This window comes from Gallus gallus, chromosome 7 (assembly GCF_016699485.2).
Source record: "Gallus gallus isolate bGalGal1 chromosome 7, bGalGal1.mat.broiler.GRCg7b, whole genome shotgun sequence".
Lineage (NCBI taxonomy): Eukaryota > Metazoa > Chordata > Aves > Galliformes > Phasianidae > Gallus > Gallus gallus.
Genome location: NC_052538.1, coordinates 12,067,596 through 12,086,614, shown reverse-complemented (window position 1 = coordinate 12,086,614; position 19,019 = coordinate 12,067,596). Strand labels below are relative to the sequence as shown.

Genomic DNA, 19,019 nt, shown 5'->3' with positions numbered 1-19,019 from the left:
TTCTTTTTTTTTTTTTTTTTAATCCTGTCTTCTGTGTTTATGCACAGATTTTTGTCTTTTGGACATCAGTGTTTTTCATACATTATACACTCTATGAATAGTACAAATTTGTAGCTGGAGTAAAATCTGTGTGGTATCTACATTTTGAATGTAGATATATTATCCATGTTGATATGTTCTCTATAACTATGTAAATGAGAAGTATAATGTAGCTGCTGCAATCTCCGTGCATCTTAGACGTCTACTGACTTTGAGAATCTGAGCCAAAATGTGTGCTCCATCTACTCCAACTCATGGAAACTTACACATCCCAAGATGTGGGTGAAGAATAAAATCAGACATTTTATCAGGGGTGAGAAAGGAAAGGCAAGTGTTCAGTTCTCACTGCTAACCTTTGTGTTTTGTTTAGGGACGTTGCTATAACGGTGAATGCAAGACAAGAGATAATCAGTGCAAATATATCTGGGGATCCAGTAGGTTGACTTTTACTATCTTAAACATATTTTATTTGTAGTTAATTATTGTCTTTGATTGTTCGTTTACTTTTTGTTCTCCCTACTGTAAGTAAGTGTAGAGTTTCTGTTCAGTAGACTGCTGTGTGAAACTGACTTGATTGCCAAGTGAAATTTCAAGTTGCATGCTCATTTGGGTGCGATGACAGTGAGACTGTTCTGACCTGATGTGGGTTGCAGACATGGATAGGACAGCAAATACTTAATCCTGATGGGGTTAGGTGAGATTAGCAATTTAGATACCATGTTATGGGGGGGAAAGTGGGTTTGAGGATTTTTTTCTTTTTTTTTTTATAGTTCCTGCCAGCTGTTTTTGGTGGTTGTTGTTGCTTTCTTTTTGATGACAGTTGTCAATTCCCTTATCTTAGCACTGGGTCATGCTAAAGCTGCTCCTTCTGGCTTTATTATTTCATCCTATATTCAAGAAAGTTAGTACAGTGGTATAAGTTTAAATATACATATCACAAAATTAAACCCAGATGTGTTGGATGAAGTTGTACTTATGGACTATGCAGCTGAAAGAGGATAAATGTTCTGTTCAGTGACTTTGAGACAGTGTAGCAGAGGATATCCTGTACTCAAGCACTGAATGTTTTCTTGCATTCTGTCTAAACATAGCTGCAACTGCTGATGCTGCCTATTTGAGACTGAAGAATCTCTGCATTTTCGGGGGATGAGAGGGAAGGAATATAGCTTTAACATTTCTTGTCTATCTTAGCACAATATAAAATATGCTATGTAAGTGTAAAATTGGATGGAGATAACATTTTCTTTCTGTTCTGTTGCCTTTTTAAGCGTTATGCTGCCCCCCCGTGCTTACTTATTGATAATACTAAAAACAGTAGAAGTTTTTAGCAACTAATTTCTTTGCATCTCACGTGCTTATATCATTTGTTTTGTCTTCTGTACCTGTGATTTTACTGCAAATGACTCTTACCCTTTTTTTATTGTCTTCTGCAGTGGAAAAAGTTAATGTTATATGCAGCCATTAAGAAGTAAACAAAATTAGACCACAGATAAATTCAAGTGAAGAAAACAATACAGTAACTCAAGTGATTGATTTTAGAATAGTGAACACTGAGGATTATCTTAGAAAAGCCATTTGTGGGTGGTGTTGGTACTCCCATACCAGAAAACTGCTGCAATAAAATATTGTGCAGATTTTCATAACCTGTGAAAAATATGTTCCTTTTTTTTCCTTCATCAACAGAGTCTTCCGGATCTGACAAATTTTGCTATGAGAAGCTTAATACAGAAGGCACAAAAAAAGGAAACTGTGGAAAGGATGGAGACCGATGGATTCAGTGTAGCAAACAGTAAGTGTGGCTTAGTAGAGGTGATTTCTATTTTAAAAAAAGATTAACATTGGTGTATTTTCTACTTTTTCATCAGCTCTTCAGCAGTGTTTTGCATTATTTTGAATCTTCTCCCCTTCACAATGTTTGCAGCTTGAAAAAGTACCATAGGTGTATGGTACCATAGTCCATATGTGACTCAGCAATATGCTTCTAAAGGATTCCAGATTTTAAAAAGAATATAACAACTTCAATACTCCCAAAGAAGCTGGGGGCCAACACAGCAAAAAGTCACACTTTTATATATATACACCAAATCTCAGGCATTTGTACATATTTTTATATGTGTAAGTACATATAAAAAAAATCCACAAATAAAGCAGATTCTGTGCCAAAATTAACACACACACTGCACATGATTATTACTATGTTTCTGTGTTCCTGCAAGTGAAATAAAAAGCAATTAAAAATTCAAAGTTCACATTAATGAAAAATGTGGAAGCCGTTAAATGTATGAAAATGTAATTTAGCCTGGTATTACGAAGCTGCATACAATTTGTTTCCTTTCCACTGTATTATAGAACGTGGATGAGTTGTTCACATGAACATAATACAAATATTGTTCACTGGTACGTTAGAATGCACAACTACTTGTTTCTGCCTCTTGTCAGTTACACCAAGTAGTACTGTAGCTCTAAACTTATACTCTGAATGTCTATCTTCTGTCTTAGGGCAATATATTACCTACTGTCGTTAGCAGCATCGTATCTAAACTTTCTTTTTTGCAAGTTTACTTCATAACATTTCAGTAACTCTTCTGTTTTTGTTTTACAGTGATGTTTTCTGTGGCTTTTTGCTCTGCACTAATCTTACTAAAGTTCCACGAGTTGGTCAAGTTCAAGGAGAAATTATCCCAAATTCTTTTTATCATCAAGGACGAATAGTAGACTGCAGGTAAGGGATACTGCACTGTTCCGAGACAATTTTGGTCTGTCAAATCTAAATAAATGATGGTAAATGTAAAAATGTATTATTTAAAAATAATTGATATCCTACAGCAAAATTATTATTCTGAGTGGTATTTCTTGTGATTAAAAGAAAACATTCCTTATTTTAAAAGGGTGAAAAGTGGGTTGCTCTCTCGATCCTTCTATCTGGACACTATAGTAGCAAAATTGCAGGGTTGAGACCTTAATGTTCAGCATTATATTTTTCTGGGAAAAAATCATTGTAACCACCAAAGACCCATAGATTAAAGATAATATCTGCAGAGAAATAGCTGTACAAAAAGTGATGGTTAAGATAAAAGGAATTGTGAAGAGTTGTGACCAGGTAAGACCTTAAGCTACTGTTCAGCTAAAGGGCAGGTAAATGGGTTTTAGTTTACTGCGCACACTACTGGATTTATATTTTAAAGACATTGTCAAAATTACTGTCCTGCAAAGAGTACTCTGTTAGGTAGATAGAACCTGAGTAATCAATGATTCTTAAGTCCTCTGTTACTCCACAGAGTTGTGTATTTACATCATTATCTAGACTTCTTTTTGGTCTGACTACTGCAACGCTTTCTCAGAAATGTGGACAGACATAGACTGTAATTTTGTTTGATCTTCCCATGTATGTGCTTTGACATGAGAAAGTCACGAGGATTTTGCTATCTACGCTGACATGTTTAATATTTTCAAAAGACTGTAGACATAATACTAATCCTACCTTAAAACTTATTTCTCCTAGTGGCGCTCATGTTCTCTTAGATGATGATACAGATTTAGGTTATGTAGAGGATGGAGCTCCATGTGGTCCTCAAATGATGTGTCTGGACAAAAAGTGCCTGCCAATTCAATCCTTGAACATAAGTAGCTGCCCCATTGGTTCAAATGGAAAAGTCTGTTCCGGTCATGGGGTGAGTCTGTGCTTGAGGTTTGCAGCTAAGCTTCTCCAGCTATCTCTGCCAGATCTGATCTTAATGTACCCTGTGGTGTTTTCTACTTGAAAGCGTTCCTGAGACCTGTTGATCTGAAAAACAAACAAACAGAACATGTTAAGATTCTGGGGAACATTGCCATTCTGTGAAGCAAAGACAACTGCACTTTCTAAAATATCATCAAATTAGACCTACAGTTATATCCAGAGTGGTGGTGTTGCTACTATCAAGAAAGTTTTACATCAGTTATTGTAAGGACTTCTGTAAGTGAAGTGCAAGTGATGATGGAACCACTGGGAACTCTTCTGCTTTTCCTAGCATATGAGTATATTTAGAAGGCTAAAGCAAACTTTCAGGTTACTGGTGTATTATCATACTCTTTCTGAACACCGAGTGCTATTGCTATAATATATAGACAGATAAATTTTTATTCCATGAATTAACTACTAATTACTTGTTAAATAAACTTAAATAACTGCAGTTGCTTTTTAACTATATTTTATTATTTTCTTTTCCAGGTCTGCAGTAATGAAGCCACTTGCATTTGTAATTTCTCCTGGGCTGGGACAGACTGCAGTATTGATGATCCTATCAGGGATACTGGTAACAAGAAAGATGAAGGACCCAAGGGTTTGTGTGATTTCAGTTTTGATATTATTTCAAATATTCATTACTTTTTTTTTGTCAATACATTGCAGTAAAATTCTGCTTCATGTAAATGATGTAGGTCTTCCTCTTTACAGAATTGAGGAAACTATTTTTCTAATTTACATTTTGTGGAGATCTCAGTAGGTAGCAATACATAGTTTCTTATTTTTTCAATCTCTTCTCATTTTTTCAGTTATTTTCTTTGTGATTGGAAGCTCACTAAATGTATCTTTTCCATTTTACGTACTGGAGTATTTATATTTTATTAGAGACTTCCAGCTCCCTTAGCTATTCTCACGTAATTCAGATACTGTGGAATAAAAAACAGAAAGAAGTGGAGCGTCCCTGGTGAAAAGAGCTTTGGTTCCGGGGCATCAAGATTTCAAGGGCTAGAAAAAAAATAATTTTAAGGACTTGTATTATTCTTACAACCATTATTGCTTGCTCTTGTTTATAGAGGAGGTATTCAGTTCAGCTGAATATGAGGAGTTATTGAGGAAATAATTCATCAAGGATGTTTTCCAAAGGGGAAGAAAGGCATTTGAGATTCTCTTTGACTTCTCTGCCTTGGGCTGTCTAAGGTTTAAGCTTTTCCTGTCATCAGGACATTGTCCACATCAGACTGTCTTTGTCCAGAATTATGAGTTTACAGATAAAGCAATAAGCAAATGATAAACCTGAACAAAATTTTGCAGCTAAATTGCATTTCTGGAATCTTCAGTCCATTCTGTAAAGCTGATGGAAAGAAGCTTAAAGATGTAGTACTTACACTGCAATTGATCTCTCTTTGAAATGTCCGGGGCTTCAAGGGAGATGGACTCGATGACCTTTGTTGGATTGTTGGATCCTTTCAAGCTGGGAATACTCTGTGATTCTATGATGACAAGACAGAATTTTGGTGTGTCCTTCCAGAATTGCTCCACTATTGTCATGTGTGCCATTATCTTTTGGTCCAGTGGGTTCCGGTAGACCTTTACCAAGAACTGTGGAAGAGGCCATCTTAAAACAGGTTCCTAGCACGAAGGAAGCTGTGTAGAACAGTCTGGATGTCTGTTTGGGAATCTTTGCAGGTACTTCCTGGACACCTAACCCTGCTGCAGTTCTTATAGAGCTGCCTGGTTTGTACGCTATTTTACAGAGATGCTTATCATTCCATTTCCCTAATGTTGGAACACTGCATATAAAATCTTAGGTACTGTGTTGCTGATTTCCAAATCCTAAGTAGTTATTCCCTCCTGTATAAGAAAAAAAGCAACAGAGAAGGTATATTTATCTTTGTTAGATTCTGGTAATTGAAACCAATGGGTATAATTTCAAACAGACAGACATGTAGTTTATACTTCAGTTTTCAGTGGACTCCACTGAAGAGGGAGAATGTTTTTGTTACAAGGTGATTCAAAGAATTTCAAAAGATGAATTATTTTTGTATGTTCTTATAGTAATTTATTGATGTTGAATCACCTAGGAGTGAATTTAGGAGCTTGAACGCTGACAAAAAAGCTATAAACTTTTTTGGTGTGTTAATAGAGGATTCCTTTGGGAGATGATGTCAAAAGAATACAGAAATAATTTTCTGTAGTTCTGTAAAGATCCAAAGTACTAAAATAATTTCCTTTATTCTATCAGCACTTTCCTGTGTCACTGGCAGCATACAAGTCTGAGACAGAAAGCAAAATACTTGTTTTTCCTTAGCCCTAAATTTCTCTTATTTCAGAGACAAACCAGTCTCCTTTTCTCAAAAATAAAAAAAATAGAACAGAGTCAATTGTGAGAACATCATCATGTCTCAACCAAATCCAACATCAGAGAGTGATGTCTGGTATGCCCAGATATCTAAGGAACAAGCTGGGATGAACATCTGACTTTCTAAACTAGAGCAAACGCAAGAAATCAAGCATGGACAGAGGTAATGGCCGTACCCGAGCTATCGGTGTCAAACCTTCCATCTTTACAGTTTGGATCGTGGTTACTGACTGCAGTTAATGCATGAGAGTTTTTAAGCAGTGATATTCTCATAAGTAGAAAACAGTGATTTTTGGTTTTCTTGTTCTTCAAAGAATGTGTCCACATGTAAAGAAAATGGAAAAAGTTTTAAAGTATCACACTGCTGTTATACTTTTTTTTTCCCCTCTGTATTAGAAAATGTTGGATTTAGCTTCATCTTTACATAAGCAAGTTTGTCACTTAGGGCAGCAGATGTATTTACTTTCGACTGTCAGAAGTTCAGATATTTGACAGATTCAGACCAAAATCTCCCAGGAAGTACCTGCAAAAAGTAGAAAGCTATTTTGTATTGTCATAACAATATTTTTTACAAGAACCCTGGCAAATATTTTCCGGTGCTTATACAGTTCTGTTAGAAATCATCATTTAAAATAAATCCAGATTACTTCCATCTACCTAATTCCTTAGACCACATACAAGTAGAAAATCTAGTGCCTCTGTTGGAAATGTTATACTTTGATAGAAGGGGGGGAAAAACATATATAACCTAGAATTCTCTTTGTACATTGTCAAAAGCTTTGGGAAAAGATTTGCTTAAGTCAGGAGCCTTGGTATGTTACAGAGTTGAGGGCTTTAATTTCTTCTGGTTTCAGCTACTTACCATGAGAGAAGGTAATTAGTTAGGGACAGGTTATATACCTTTTAAGAGATGTGAAAACTCACATAAATTGCTTTAAAACTTCTCTCACCATAGATTCTACCACTTTTCTTACTATGTTTTAACTATGTATAGGAAAGTAGTATTGCTATTTGTTTATATATTATTATGATAGTTGATAATTTCAGTTTTTGCTGCACTTTTTAGAATTTGGTATCACCCATCAAATACTTTTGTCTCTATACTGTATTTGAGGATGTAAAAATTAGTGGTCTTTAATTACGTTTATACATAGGTCTTAAATTAGTCTTACCTCTGCAAACTACTGTACAGACCCATGGGAGAGCAGCTCAGGATGGGTAGGTGTTTTGGGAAAGAGCTCCTGCTGTTCGTGTTTGGCTACTGCAGAAACATTGCATTCTTTTACAGTGTTAGCTAATGGTTTTGAAGTTGGTGGGACTCCATATGCACGCAAGGTCTTTCTTTGCAATTTCAGTTACGGAAGTGGGCCTTTGTTTGACTAGTGGAATACTGTTTGTTTGTTCCAACACAAAAATTTATGTCTCAAGTGTGTGTGTGTGTGTGTGTTTGTGTATATGAAACAAACAAAATTAAGAAGCAGTTTCAAAAGAGACTTCCAGTATGAAGACTATAAAGTCTCTGTCCCTGAGAAAGTTCCCATTAGAGAATCGGTACGCTTACTTATGGTCAATTACGATGCAATGAATCTATTGACATCTTAACTTTTTTTTTTTTTTTGCAACATATGAAATATAGATTATTTTTTTTCCTCAAAAGGTTTCCTTCAAAAATGAAAAGTAAGGCCTCAGCATATTAGGGCTCTGTAAACATATAGAAGTGTAGAACATTATCTGAAGCACAATTCCAAGGTCAGTTTTACCTTTTAAAAGGTGTCATATGTCTTTACATTATAGAAATAGACAGTGGTAAATGCAGTTACAAAGGAAAATACTGCAAACTAGTCATGGAAGTCATTTAAGTCTTTTTTTTTTTTTTGGTGTTTTTTTCCCCCCATACAAAAGAACTGTTTCCAAATGAACAGTTTTCATTTGCTCAGTTATATACTACGGATACAGTATGTTTCCAGTGGTCAAAAGGAAGTTTTCTTGTTGATGACTTATTTATGTTTTGGCTGTTTTAAACTTAATGAGGTAGTGAGTTGAAGATGTTCCCTGCTTCAGTAAACAAGAATACAATCACAAGCTAAAAGGAGTAGCCTTACATTTACGGGAAAACTTCTCGCTGAAATATTTGCGGGCATTCAAGTAAGACAAATAAAGCTTATATCTGAATTTTTAAAGCTACAGTATTTGGTAAATAAAAGTTTGATTAGAGACTTGAATTGTTTACTAGACAAAGGTTTATAAAGTAAAATATTCCTTTGAGGAATTATTTCATGTTTTCATTTCAGACATATATGATGTGATCATTTCCTTAAAAAATCTTCCCTTTTCCCTCCACACAGTGAGCATGGCCACTAACAGGCTAATAGGTGCAGTGGCAGGGACCATTCTGGCCTTGGGGGTGATTTTTGGAGGCACAGGGTGGGGAATAGAGTAAGCATTTTTCATAGTTTGAGTTTTATGTTTGGTGCCTAGTGTGTGAGGTAACCGTATGCACCTGAGCCCTCTGTGTATTACCCTTTAGCTTTGTCATGTGGTGATCGTATTTGTCTGTGATTTGACTGTGTCTGTGTCGTGTGATTTGCTCATGCAGTGTTGAACCTTCTCCTGTCTGGGATAATGTGGGGCATAAAAAAAAAGTTTGTGAATTTTTACATTGTCACAGTGAAATTAAATGTCTGAATGTTCAGATTATGCCAAATTCAGAAAATAATGGGGAAAAAAAAATGTATGTTTGTAATTATTTTGCAAAATAGAATCAGGGTAACCTGGGCTATTTGATTAAAAAACAAACTGTTACGTTCTTTGTGGCTTTTAGTCTAATAACTCACATAATCTAGATAGGAAAATGAAAGCTGATGATGACAGGGCATGCAACTGTTCTGCAGTAAGGCTTCCAGTCATTCTGATTCTAGTATTCTGTTACCTCGAGACAATAGAATACCGAAGTATAGAATTCATATATGAATACAAATAAGCAGGTTTTACCATCTTCGTAATTTTGGGGAACTGGAACTGAAAAGTGTTAGCCTACTAACTCAATTTTAGCAGTGGCTGTTTGGTTTTTATATATGTATACAGGGCTTGCAAGAAAGATGGAGATGAGTACCAGGGCCTGAAGCAACACAACGAGGGGCAATGGTTTTAAAACTGAAAGGAGGTAGATTTAGATTGGATATAAGAAATACATTTTTACAATGAGTTTGTCAGTCAGTGGAACAAGTTGCCTGGGGAAGCTGTAGATGCTTCAGTATTGGAAGTGTTCAAAAGCAGATTTGGATGGGGCTTTGAGCAACCTGGCCTAGTGAGAGGTGTCCCTGCCCACAGCAGGGGGAGTGGATAACATCTTTCGAAGTCTCTTCCAACCCTAACCATTCTATGAAAAATGGCTGTTTAGGATTCATGTGTTATTTAACATAGCTCAGTAACTTATCCATTAACTTAACCTGTCTCACATATCTATTCTGTTTGAATTTTCAGTGAATTTTTCCAGTCTTTTTTCAAACATTTAACAACCAGGGAACGCAGTAAGAGGAGAGGTGTTAAACAGTGACCATTTAGTACATCTTTATCTAATTTAATTTATATTTGAATCCTTGGGTTTTTTTGGTTTTTTTTTTTTTGTGATTTTTTTTTGGTGGGAAGATAGCATTCTATGGCTGAAAAGAAATCAGCTTTAGAGTTTATCAAGGTTTCTGGAATTTCTTGCAGGTCCATTAGTTTCTATGGTTGCAGTATTTTGTTGTGTGCAATCATTTGATAACATCCAGAGTAAGCCATACATCCAAGTTGGATACAGTAGCTCATAAGGTTGTTAAATGTTGAAAGCAAGCCTTAATTAGAAGTATAGTGCCCATCAAATGGCATTCATTTACCCTGCACCATACTCACTCCTATTAATTTAGAGCCAGGTGTGACTTCAAAGGTAAGTCTAAACAAGGTATTTTCTAAATTGTGAAAAATTACCTCTTAATTATTGTTGTCAAATTTGTGTACTGCTCATATCTGTAAAGCTCATTTTTTTTATTTATATTCCTAAATACTATTTTTGTATGAATCGTAGGAAGCACTTTTATTTTTTTTTTTAAAAAGGGCTTGGAAGGACTTGGGATAATGTTGAAGCCTTGTTGCATAATTTGGCTATAATCCTTGTAGCAAATAAGCAGTCATCTTGAAGTAAATGTGTAGTCCTCAGAAAGGAAAGTATTAACTGTAGTTCATGGCAAAATATAGGGTGTTGTTTTGTTGTGTTTTTCCCTCATAAAAGATGAGGGGGAGGTACCTTTTTATTATACCTGAATTTTTGGCATACTTATTTATAGTGATAAATAGTACTTATTTTCAGCATGAGTTCATGCCATGTTTGCAGAGAAATTGTTTCATTCTGATTAGTGTTACAAACATAATCTGAGGGCTTAGTTTTCATTTAGCTACTGGTATATCCTAAAGCACTGATATAGCAAACATGGAACGAATACAGTGCAGTTAGGTCACAGCTCTAAATCCTAGACCCCAGGGTACTTTCTTTTTATAGTGTCTAGTACCTGGCAGAAGGTTTAAAATGTTGAGTTACTGCAGCTGTCCTTCCTTTGCTGATCTCTGGCTACCCCTTTTTCTTTCTTATATTAGTTGTCCTATAGCATTCAAAACTCGGTGTCATTTTATTGCTGTGTTGAAGCATTGATTTTGAGGGATTGGGATAGGAGGAGCTAAGAACTGTTTCTAAAGACTATTCCTGAATATTTAAATGTTTAAACACAGTATGCAATATATTGCAAAATAACTGTTGTGTTAGTTTTGATTTGCCTTGAGCTCAGACACAATTAGCTTTACATCAAAGACTGCTCAATTGGCATTTTTTTTTTTGTGCAGAGCAATTAAAATAGTAAAATACTCAATGGTATTGTCTGTTTTCTTGCACCCTGTGTAAATAGAGCACTTAAGGGTCAATTATGAATTTCTTATTTAGGTTTTCTCTTCCTCCTCAGAAAAGTGCACAAGTATACTTTGTGCTGCTGCTTTTTGTTGCTCTTTTTTTCCTGCTCCACCCTTCCCCTACTTTGTTGTTAAGTAGCTTCTTGAGGATGATGAAGAGATGCTTTGATGTGTGGAAAGCTTAATGGGAATGCTGCTTTTATGTCAACTTCTGTTCCTTATTATGTAATCCTTTTCTTTGTCAAGAATTGTTCGTAAATTTAGCATTGACGTAACTAGGAGGAGTCTGGACTCAGATTAGCAAGTGGTGCTAGATACTGTCAGCTCAAATTAAAGCATCTTCCACCTTTCACAGTCTATATTAAATAGGGGGTTGTGATTTTTTTTTTCCCCATTTGCTGTAGTCATAAAACACACAGCACTTATACTTTTACCTTTAAGTTAAGGGATTCTTTGCAAATATCTCAGTGACCTCCTTAGTTGAAAATCAATTCACTAGATAACAGTAAAAGTCACAGTGGAATTTACCCTCTATTATTAGAATTTTATCTATGGTAGAAGTTAACATAGCACACGGTACAGAGACCAATCGATTTCTGCATTCTCTTGTTAAAAGTAAGTTGGGCCTACTGAAATTGTCTACAGACATCACCTTGTGTGTGCTGTCTACGTTCCTTGACTTGTTGACTACCCTTTTAAGTTGCTTCACTTTATGTGAATATAGTGGTCATTTTTTTTTAAATCTTTCTTACCGTAATCCTTTATCACAGGTCCTAGTGCCACCAATCTTATAATAGGCTCCATCGCTGGTGCCATCCTGGTAGCAGCTATTGTCCTTGGGGGGACAGGATGGGGCTTTAAGTAAGCAATGCCGCATGTCTTCTCTTCAGTGGCTCTGGCAGTTCTATTTCTTGCTTTCATCACTAAATGTTGAGTTCCTGCTACAAGAGATTTAAGTTAACTCCTGTGCAATTGACAATAAATTAAAGAGAGAAAATTACATGTGTGCTGAACAAGCAGAAGAAATGGATTCAAAATTAGCCAATGTCATCAGGGTGCAAAGTTGAACAACAGTAAAAGAAACAATTTAACATTCATGAGTTCACCTACAACTAGCAAGCAAGCTCTTGTTTTCATTTCCTGCCAGTAGTGTCATTCTCTCTCAAGAGAAATTGAATACAAGGGTTTAAAAAACCCAAATGATAAATTTCTCATTGTAGCCATGGCTTCCTCAAGATTAACCTTCCCTCTGCAGCAGACAAAACCTTTTTTGCCTATGGATTTCGCTGAGCGGGCAGCAGTGACTGACGTGTGCAACCTGCGATGGGGAACCTGCCTTAGCAGGGGGGTTGGACTCAATGATCTCTTGAGGTCCCTTCCAACCCCTGCAATTCCGTGATTCTTGAAGTCTTTATTTGGAATGCTATAGTATATTAAAACTGGTTTTTTTTTGTATTATTTTTTCTTATGTGAAAATGCAAAGTACTGGCAGTAGGTGAGTACTTTCAAGTAACAAAAGTGTGTTGCTGAAACAGCTGTCTCAGAAATACTGGGGCTGTATTTTGGCTCTTGTTGCTGATTTTTTTTTTTTTTTTTTTTGTATTATTATTGATTCACAACTTTTAAGAATTTCAGCTCAGGTTTCAAGAGAACATTTTGAAAGCTTGATGTCTCTCCTGGAAAATGGAAACTGTTCTCACCCATTTCAATTCAGTGTGCTTTATAATTATCAAGACCAAGTAGCAACTCTTCTCAAGAGTTAAAGAAAGGTCTTGTACAAAAATTCTTATTTCTTGTTTGTTTTTCTGGCAGTGCAAAATCTATATGCACACATGGTCCGTGGTTGGTAAAAAGGGCCTAAATTTAGAACCAATGGTTTTAACCTTACAAATCAAGGAGGAGCTAAGCACAGGAACAAGTAATTTCTCATGGTATTCATTGCTATTGCTTTTCAATAATGTGAATTAAAAGCAAGCCACGCTCTGACAAACTATAATTCCTCAATCAGGATTTTATAATAATTGAAAGAATATAATATATGGTCCATATTCGTATTCTACATCTGAGTTGAGGAGTAGAAAAAGTTTCCTAATTGATTAAGAAGGTTGTCAGAATAGAAAATAGTGATCAGGCCTGTTTATCTGTTCATTCTGTTTCAAAGTCACCTAAAACTGCTTCTTGTCTTATTTTGAGTATTTCATTTTCTTAGGATCTGCTGGCCTTAATGACACATGCATATGGAAGTACAGCTAACTATCTCTCAGCCCAGGTGAAAACAGAAAACAGTTTGCCCTTTCTTCTGAAAAAAAACACTTCTTACCTCACGTTGCACTGCTTTCCAGTATTGGTGCTTTCAGAAGGACCCAGGACCTGCTGCCTTCTTTCTGGTATTTCTCCCAGTGCTGATGTGGGCTTTGTACGATGCACCAGAGCTGGTGGTGAGCAGGGACGGCGGCACTCCCTGTGCATCCCGTTGGCACTGGCACAAGCTGCAGGCTGTGTGGCAGTCGCGGAGTCGCAGCACAGGTGCTCCAGGCTCCTCATCTGCTTCAGTAAGAACAGCTCTAATACAAGATTTCTAAAAAAACCTCACTCAATTATTATTTTTTTAAGCATGGGTATGTTATCTTTTTAACACCTGCTGATAGATTTACTTACCTTGAGCTTCTGGTTTTGTTTGGTTATTTTTTTACAGCTCCTCCTCAGTTAAATAACTTACGTTCTCCTACTTGTATAATAAATACCCCCAGGCCAGCCTCCAGTATTTGTAGTTGCCACAGCATATCTCAAAGCAACAAGATTTTAATATAGCCCTACATATTTTTTGTAGTCTCATAGTATTTCTGAGATAAATGTTTTCCATACTTATAAACAATTAAAAAAAAAAACCAACAAAAAACTAAGGAACATTTAATTTGTTGTTACTTCATCTTATCTGTGCTCAAAGCAAGTTTCCAGCAAGGTCTGTATTTTAGAGTATGCAGTGACAGATTTGGATTCAGCTCTGGGAGAGACTGAAACTGACAGTTTGGAAGATGTCTTTATGTGTAGATGCAGGCGGGGCATTGAGCCTGTCCTCAGAAGTTCAGTACATACTGGGCATATTCTGTCGCATTAACTAACACATGCACTTTTTTTTATGTATCCCATAAGATGCTAAATTATAGGAAAGGATTCTCTTTTTTCCCTAAATGAAGTATATAAGCAATGCAGAAGAAGTCAGGTAAGATGTCAAACTGATTTGTTTTTTTTAACGCTTCAGTGCAATTAGCTTTTTAACTAAATACAACCAAGTTTTCTGACACAGAGTATTTACCCCTAAATAATAGATCTGTGATGCAAAACAATTTGTTTAAAGCACACTACAACTCATTAAAACACAAAAACTTCAGGTGTTTTCTTCCCCTTTGTAAGCTAGCTCGTGCCTTAGCAACCAGCGGCCCAGACTGCAGCCCTTCTGTAGCTGCTGCTGGCAGTTGTGCAAGCAGTGCGAGCGCTGACTGGATACGCCTACACTCGAAAGCTTGCATGAGCACAGATGGTTAGACAATTCCTCCCTCTCTTAAATAATGCAATATATACAATAATACAATACAATATGCTCTGCATCCCTTCAGCTACTCTCACAAACGTTCCACTTTGCATCCTGCTGTCAGTCCTTTGCCTGCGTATTTGTAGAAACTTGCTATCCCTATAGAGAATCTGTATTGGAAAAGTCTCTTGAAGCTGCTCTTAATAGAGCAAGACACAAGTGCTCATTCTGTAGCAGAACCTCAAATACACCGGCCTGGCCTAGCTCACAGCTTGAAGTGCATGTTTCTTTTGGGGGTTGGTGGCTTTTCAACTTGTGTACAAAAGAGGGCTAGCACATGTAGACCCTCTCATACTTTGCTTCAAATCTAACTGGAGAGACAGATGAGGATTTTAATGTCCTTTTTAAGCAAGCAATGTTTAGTCTCTGCAAATACGAGAGAAGGTAGCTAATGCTTTACAAACTGGGAGATGTGATTTCTGTTTCACAGGTTATCAGATTTTCATATGAACATACGGTACTGTGGTGTCAAGTCCAAATCAAACGTAAGCTGCAACTAAGCAAACTTTGTTCATGAACTGAGATGGGGTGGGGGGAGGCTTGAGGGGAAAGCATAAAAGGTGGCTTGATGCAAGCTTAGAGAAATGAGGTTAAGACTTCCAGTTTCAACAATGAATTCTAGATTAATTTTTCTAATCAAGTGATGTGTGGATGGGATAAGGAAGGAAAAAAGTTGACTGACTGAATTTTCAGGGGCATAAGAGTCTCATTAAACATTTCTGGCTTGCAGTTCAAGGCTCTAAGAGGAAACCTCATCAGGATTTAGGTTTTACTTCAGCTGAGCCCTGGATAGTACTTTTAAAGCTGTTAGATTTTAAAGTGCACTACATATTTCTATCTCTACTCTGCTGGGCAGTATACAGAAATACAGTATTCATGAAACGTGACATTAATTTCAGTGTAGCAAGTCTCTGCAAGATTGCAGTATATGACATTTTATACAGGATTGATCTAGGAAGGACATTTCTACAGGGAGAGTAGTTTTTAATGTGGGCTTTTTGCATTAGCTGCAACGTCAGTTTAAGGGACATATGGTTGCTTATTTTTCTAGCATATATTCATGCTTGAAAATAATACAAGCCAATTATTAAATGCTTTTGTTGCTGACTTGAACGGTATTAAGGCAATTTCTAGTAAATACTGGGTATTTCTAGTAAATACTGGGAGCAATACTGGGTGAAAGCACATGAAAAGCTGCTTCTTATTATATCACACTGGGTAAGTGGCTGACAGAAGAAGTGATCATAAGTACCATTCTGTATAGTTTGAGCAATTGTTTCTTGGCTAGAGCTCAAGTTTTCTGTTTTTTCAGTGGAAGATTAATGGTTGGACTGAGGGCTTGCACAGTCCATCCAGATGCTACATTTTTAGCTGGTCCATGCAGATGCACGTAGACCCCAAAAGCTTATGGAAGATAAGGCAGTAAGACACTTGATGAGGAATGAGGTTTCTCTCCCTTAGCACCATTCCTTAACGCATGTAGTATGACCTGGATACAGCCATTACCTACACAAACATCAGTGTTAGAATCACATGATGTATTTGCTCACTTTTTTTTTTTTTTGAACTATTACAATAAATAGCAGGTCAACATTTTAAGCTGCTAATTTTAGCCTCTTTCTCTTAATTTCAATCAGATTTTTTTTTTTTCTAGGAAAGTCTTATTTATTTAACCTCTTAACCAGTATTTGAATCCTACTTTAGGAATGCTTATGAAAACATTGGTTATTTAAAGTGATTAAATTAGTGGCTTGGAACAAATTTTTATGTAGTTAGAAAAAGGACTTGCAAGTAATTTACTGTGTCACCATGTTAAAAACTAGTGGGAAAAATACTAAGGATTACAGAAAGGTATTTCTTGCATATATTGAGCCTTTAAAAAAAAAAAAGAAGTTTTCCTGAAATACTTCTCATTTGTAAAGACAACCATATGATACAGACAGTGTCAGCTGTATCATTTTACAGTGTGGTGTGCTTTTTTGATTCAGAGTAGTCTATAATTCTGGTTATGTTAGAGGTTTTTTTCTGGTCAGACTACAGACTGAATCGCTGACTCTCATTACTTAACCTGGCATTAAAATATTAACTGCAAAAAGAAGTTAAAGTTCTCACAGATTTTTGACATGAAACAAAGAAACACAGCACCGCCCTGCGTGGTCTCTACAGCTCTCCCGTAGCCCCTAGCTCCCAAATTGCTTTTGCTGCACTGTTTAAAGAGAGCAGACTTGTTTGTTTGTTTGTTTTCAGATAGAGGGAAGAGTTTTAAAAGCTATTTCGGTAATTTTTTCAGTTGTGGATCAGAGAAAATTATTGTCATACATTAAAACATTCCACTGATTTTCTAAGGGAGAAGTTAATTTATCTTGTGACTCAGGCTCTAACTATGCCATGTTTGCACTACTACCTGCTGAAAGCTATTTCAGTGTCGCAGTGTTGTTTGCGTCCTGGGCCAAGTGCTCAGAGCTCCTGTTCTTCAAATACTTCAGTTATGTGCAACTAGGCATGATTATGGGCCCAAAGTAATAGGTAGGAAAGCAGGCCCTGGAGATGTATCTAGTTAGATGATGTGATTGGACCAGAGCCACAGTGATTTAGCAGAAGCTTACTTGATGTTTAACTGAATGCTGTATGATAACCTTGTGCTGCTATAACACATGCTATGAAATGGTGTGGACTGCAGCTACCCAGGATATCATAATCAAAACTGATAGTTTTTGTTGTAATTTTCTACGGGAAGACAACAACTTGTTCTATTTGCTGATTTAAGAATACTGCCTTCATTTTAGCATTAAAATGGTTGATAACTCATGATGAAGTTGGAAGGCAAGTTTGGGTAGCGCCTCACTGTCCAGCTCGGTAAAGCACTAAGATGACAGCAGAAAGATGTGGCAGGCTCTCATTGGTGTTTTACACGTGTGTACCACGCTGCCCTGTTCACCCTGTACCTCATACTTAGTATTTCAGACACTGTTTCAGGTTCTTACCTTAAATGTTTTTCTCGTGTCTCAGCTGTGCGGGTTTTTTTTTTTTTCACCCCTCATACCACACTGTTACCAGAATATCCTAAGTGAAGAAAGGCAGTAATTTAATTAGTATCATATTCCTTGAAGTGTGTATTTCAGCTAGATGAAACTAGAGAACGAGCATCGTTTGGTCAGATCACAGAATGCAGGGTGAGGGCAGTATATTCATACTGCTTACTATATGCAGTTTCTGCAAGTTGACCTAAAATAATAATAATAATAATAAAATATTTGCTCACCTCAAATTTATCTGCAGTACAGAGAGAACGGATTGAGACACTGAAGTAATATCAGCCTAATGGGTGTTATTCCAGTACCTGTGGAGGGCAACTGTTAGCAAGATGAACACAGTGATATTTTAAAAGCCAGTAATTCTTCCACAGCACACACCTTACAAAGATGTAGACTGTGGTACTCCAAGAACAAAACAAAAGATGCCCAGGAACTACCAGTCTTTGGCAGTCTCCTCAAAAAGAATTTGCCTTTGCACACATCCATTAGTCTCTTAACCATGAGGAAAACTTTGCCTATAGTATACTTATTAATATTGCAGCAGTCATAGTAGTTAACAGGCCTGCAGAACATAGAAAATCCTGGGGATGGTATGTAGCTTTTAGGGAATTGTGAATTCCTGTTTTGTATTTTTTGCATGTCAGTTTGGTGGCGGTAGTGGTGCATATGCCCAGTGGGAGAACTAAATGCATGAGCCCCTTGCTTGATGCCCCACATAAAGCCAGATACCGGGGAGGTTGCACCTAACTTTTGTTGTTGCTTTGTGATGTCTTGCTGTTTGACATAGGATAGATACCAGTATCGTAGGAGCCTGGATATCACCTACCAGCTTGCTATCTGCTTTTAACATTAACTTCTGGCCATACAACTTACAGAACTGTCCAGTCTCCTTCGAGTGTGATGTCTTTGCTATATTTTGCACCTGACTGAGATTCACAGCAATTGTGGTCAATAGTGTGGTAAGAGCTCACAGAGGCACTTCAAGGCTTCCTCACATAGAACTTGCAAACTAAATTCCGGTATAACCAGAGATGAGCACCTGCTGTAAGAACCCAAGTCTCTGTGTGCTTACATACTACTTTTGGCTCACTTCTGCTTAGGCATATGCATGCTTTCTTGGCCTAGTGGACACACACTGCTATGGTTTTGAGCATTTCTACAAACACAGACCACTTGAACTACTACAAAAATAATTAAATTCTGTACACCATCATAATCTTTAAACTTTATAAAGCAACTAATACTTGTTACTATGCTACAGAAAGCACGCAACCAAATTCCTTATTGCAAATGTTATGTGCTGCCTCAGTGTGAGCCTTTTACTTTACTATG

General features: G+C 36.7%; 2 protein-coding genes across 9 annotated transcripts in view; one reads left to right on the top strand and one right to left on the bottom strand.

Annotated features, from left to right (window-relative positions):
• Positions 1-19,019, top strand: part of ADAM23 (ADAM metallopeptidase domain 23) — a 68,274-nt gene that overhangs the window by 45,929 nt on the left and 3,326 nt on the right. The window contains exons 20-26 of one of the 8 annotated variants that reach the window (XR_005861243.2): positions 410-473; positions 1,723-1,828; positions 2,642-2,761; positions 3,542-3,710; positions 4,250-4,361; positions 5,336-5,449; positions 6,094-6,285. Coding sequence is in view for 7 of the 8 variants with exons in the window: in NM_001398375.1 (NP_001385304.1) it covers positions 410-473; positions 1,723-1,828; positions 2,642-2,761; positions 3,542-3,710; positions 4,250-4,361; positions 11,831-11,921; positions 15,083-15,137 (717 nt within the window). In the remaining variant the exon portion in view is untranslated. Of the gene's footprint in view, positions 1-409; positions 474-1,722; positions 1,829-2,641; positions 2,762-3,541; positions 3,711-4,249; positions 4,362-5,335; positions 5,450-6,093; positions 6,286-8,467; positions 8,559-11,830; positions 11,922-13,269; positions 13,961-15,082; positions 15,138-19,019 lie in introns of those variants that run through there. The other 7 variants (NM_001398375.1, XM_015289430.4, XM_015289431.4 and 4 more) reach the window with 7 other exon arrangements.
• The window catches only part of DYTN (dystrotelin), a 50,709-nt gene continuing 49,561 nt past the window's right edge, over positions 17,872-19,019 (bottom strand). The window contains exon 16 of the mRNA XM_040703916.2: positions 17,872-17,992. The gene's annotated coding sequence lies outside the window, so the exon portion shown is untranslated. The remainder of the gene's footprint in view (positions 17,993-19,019) is intronic.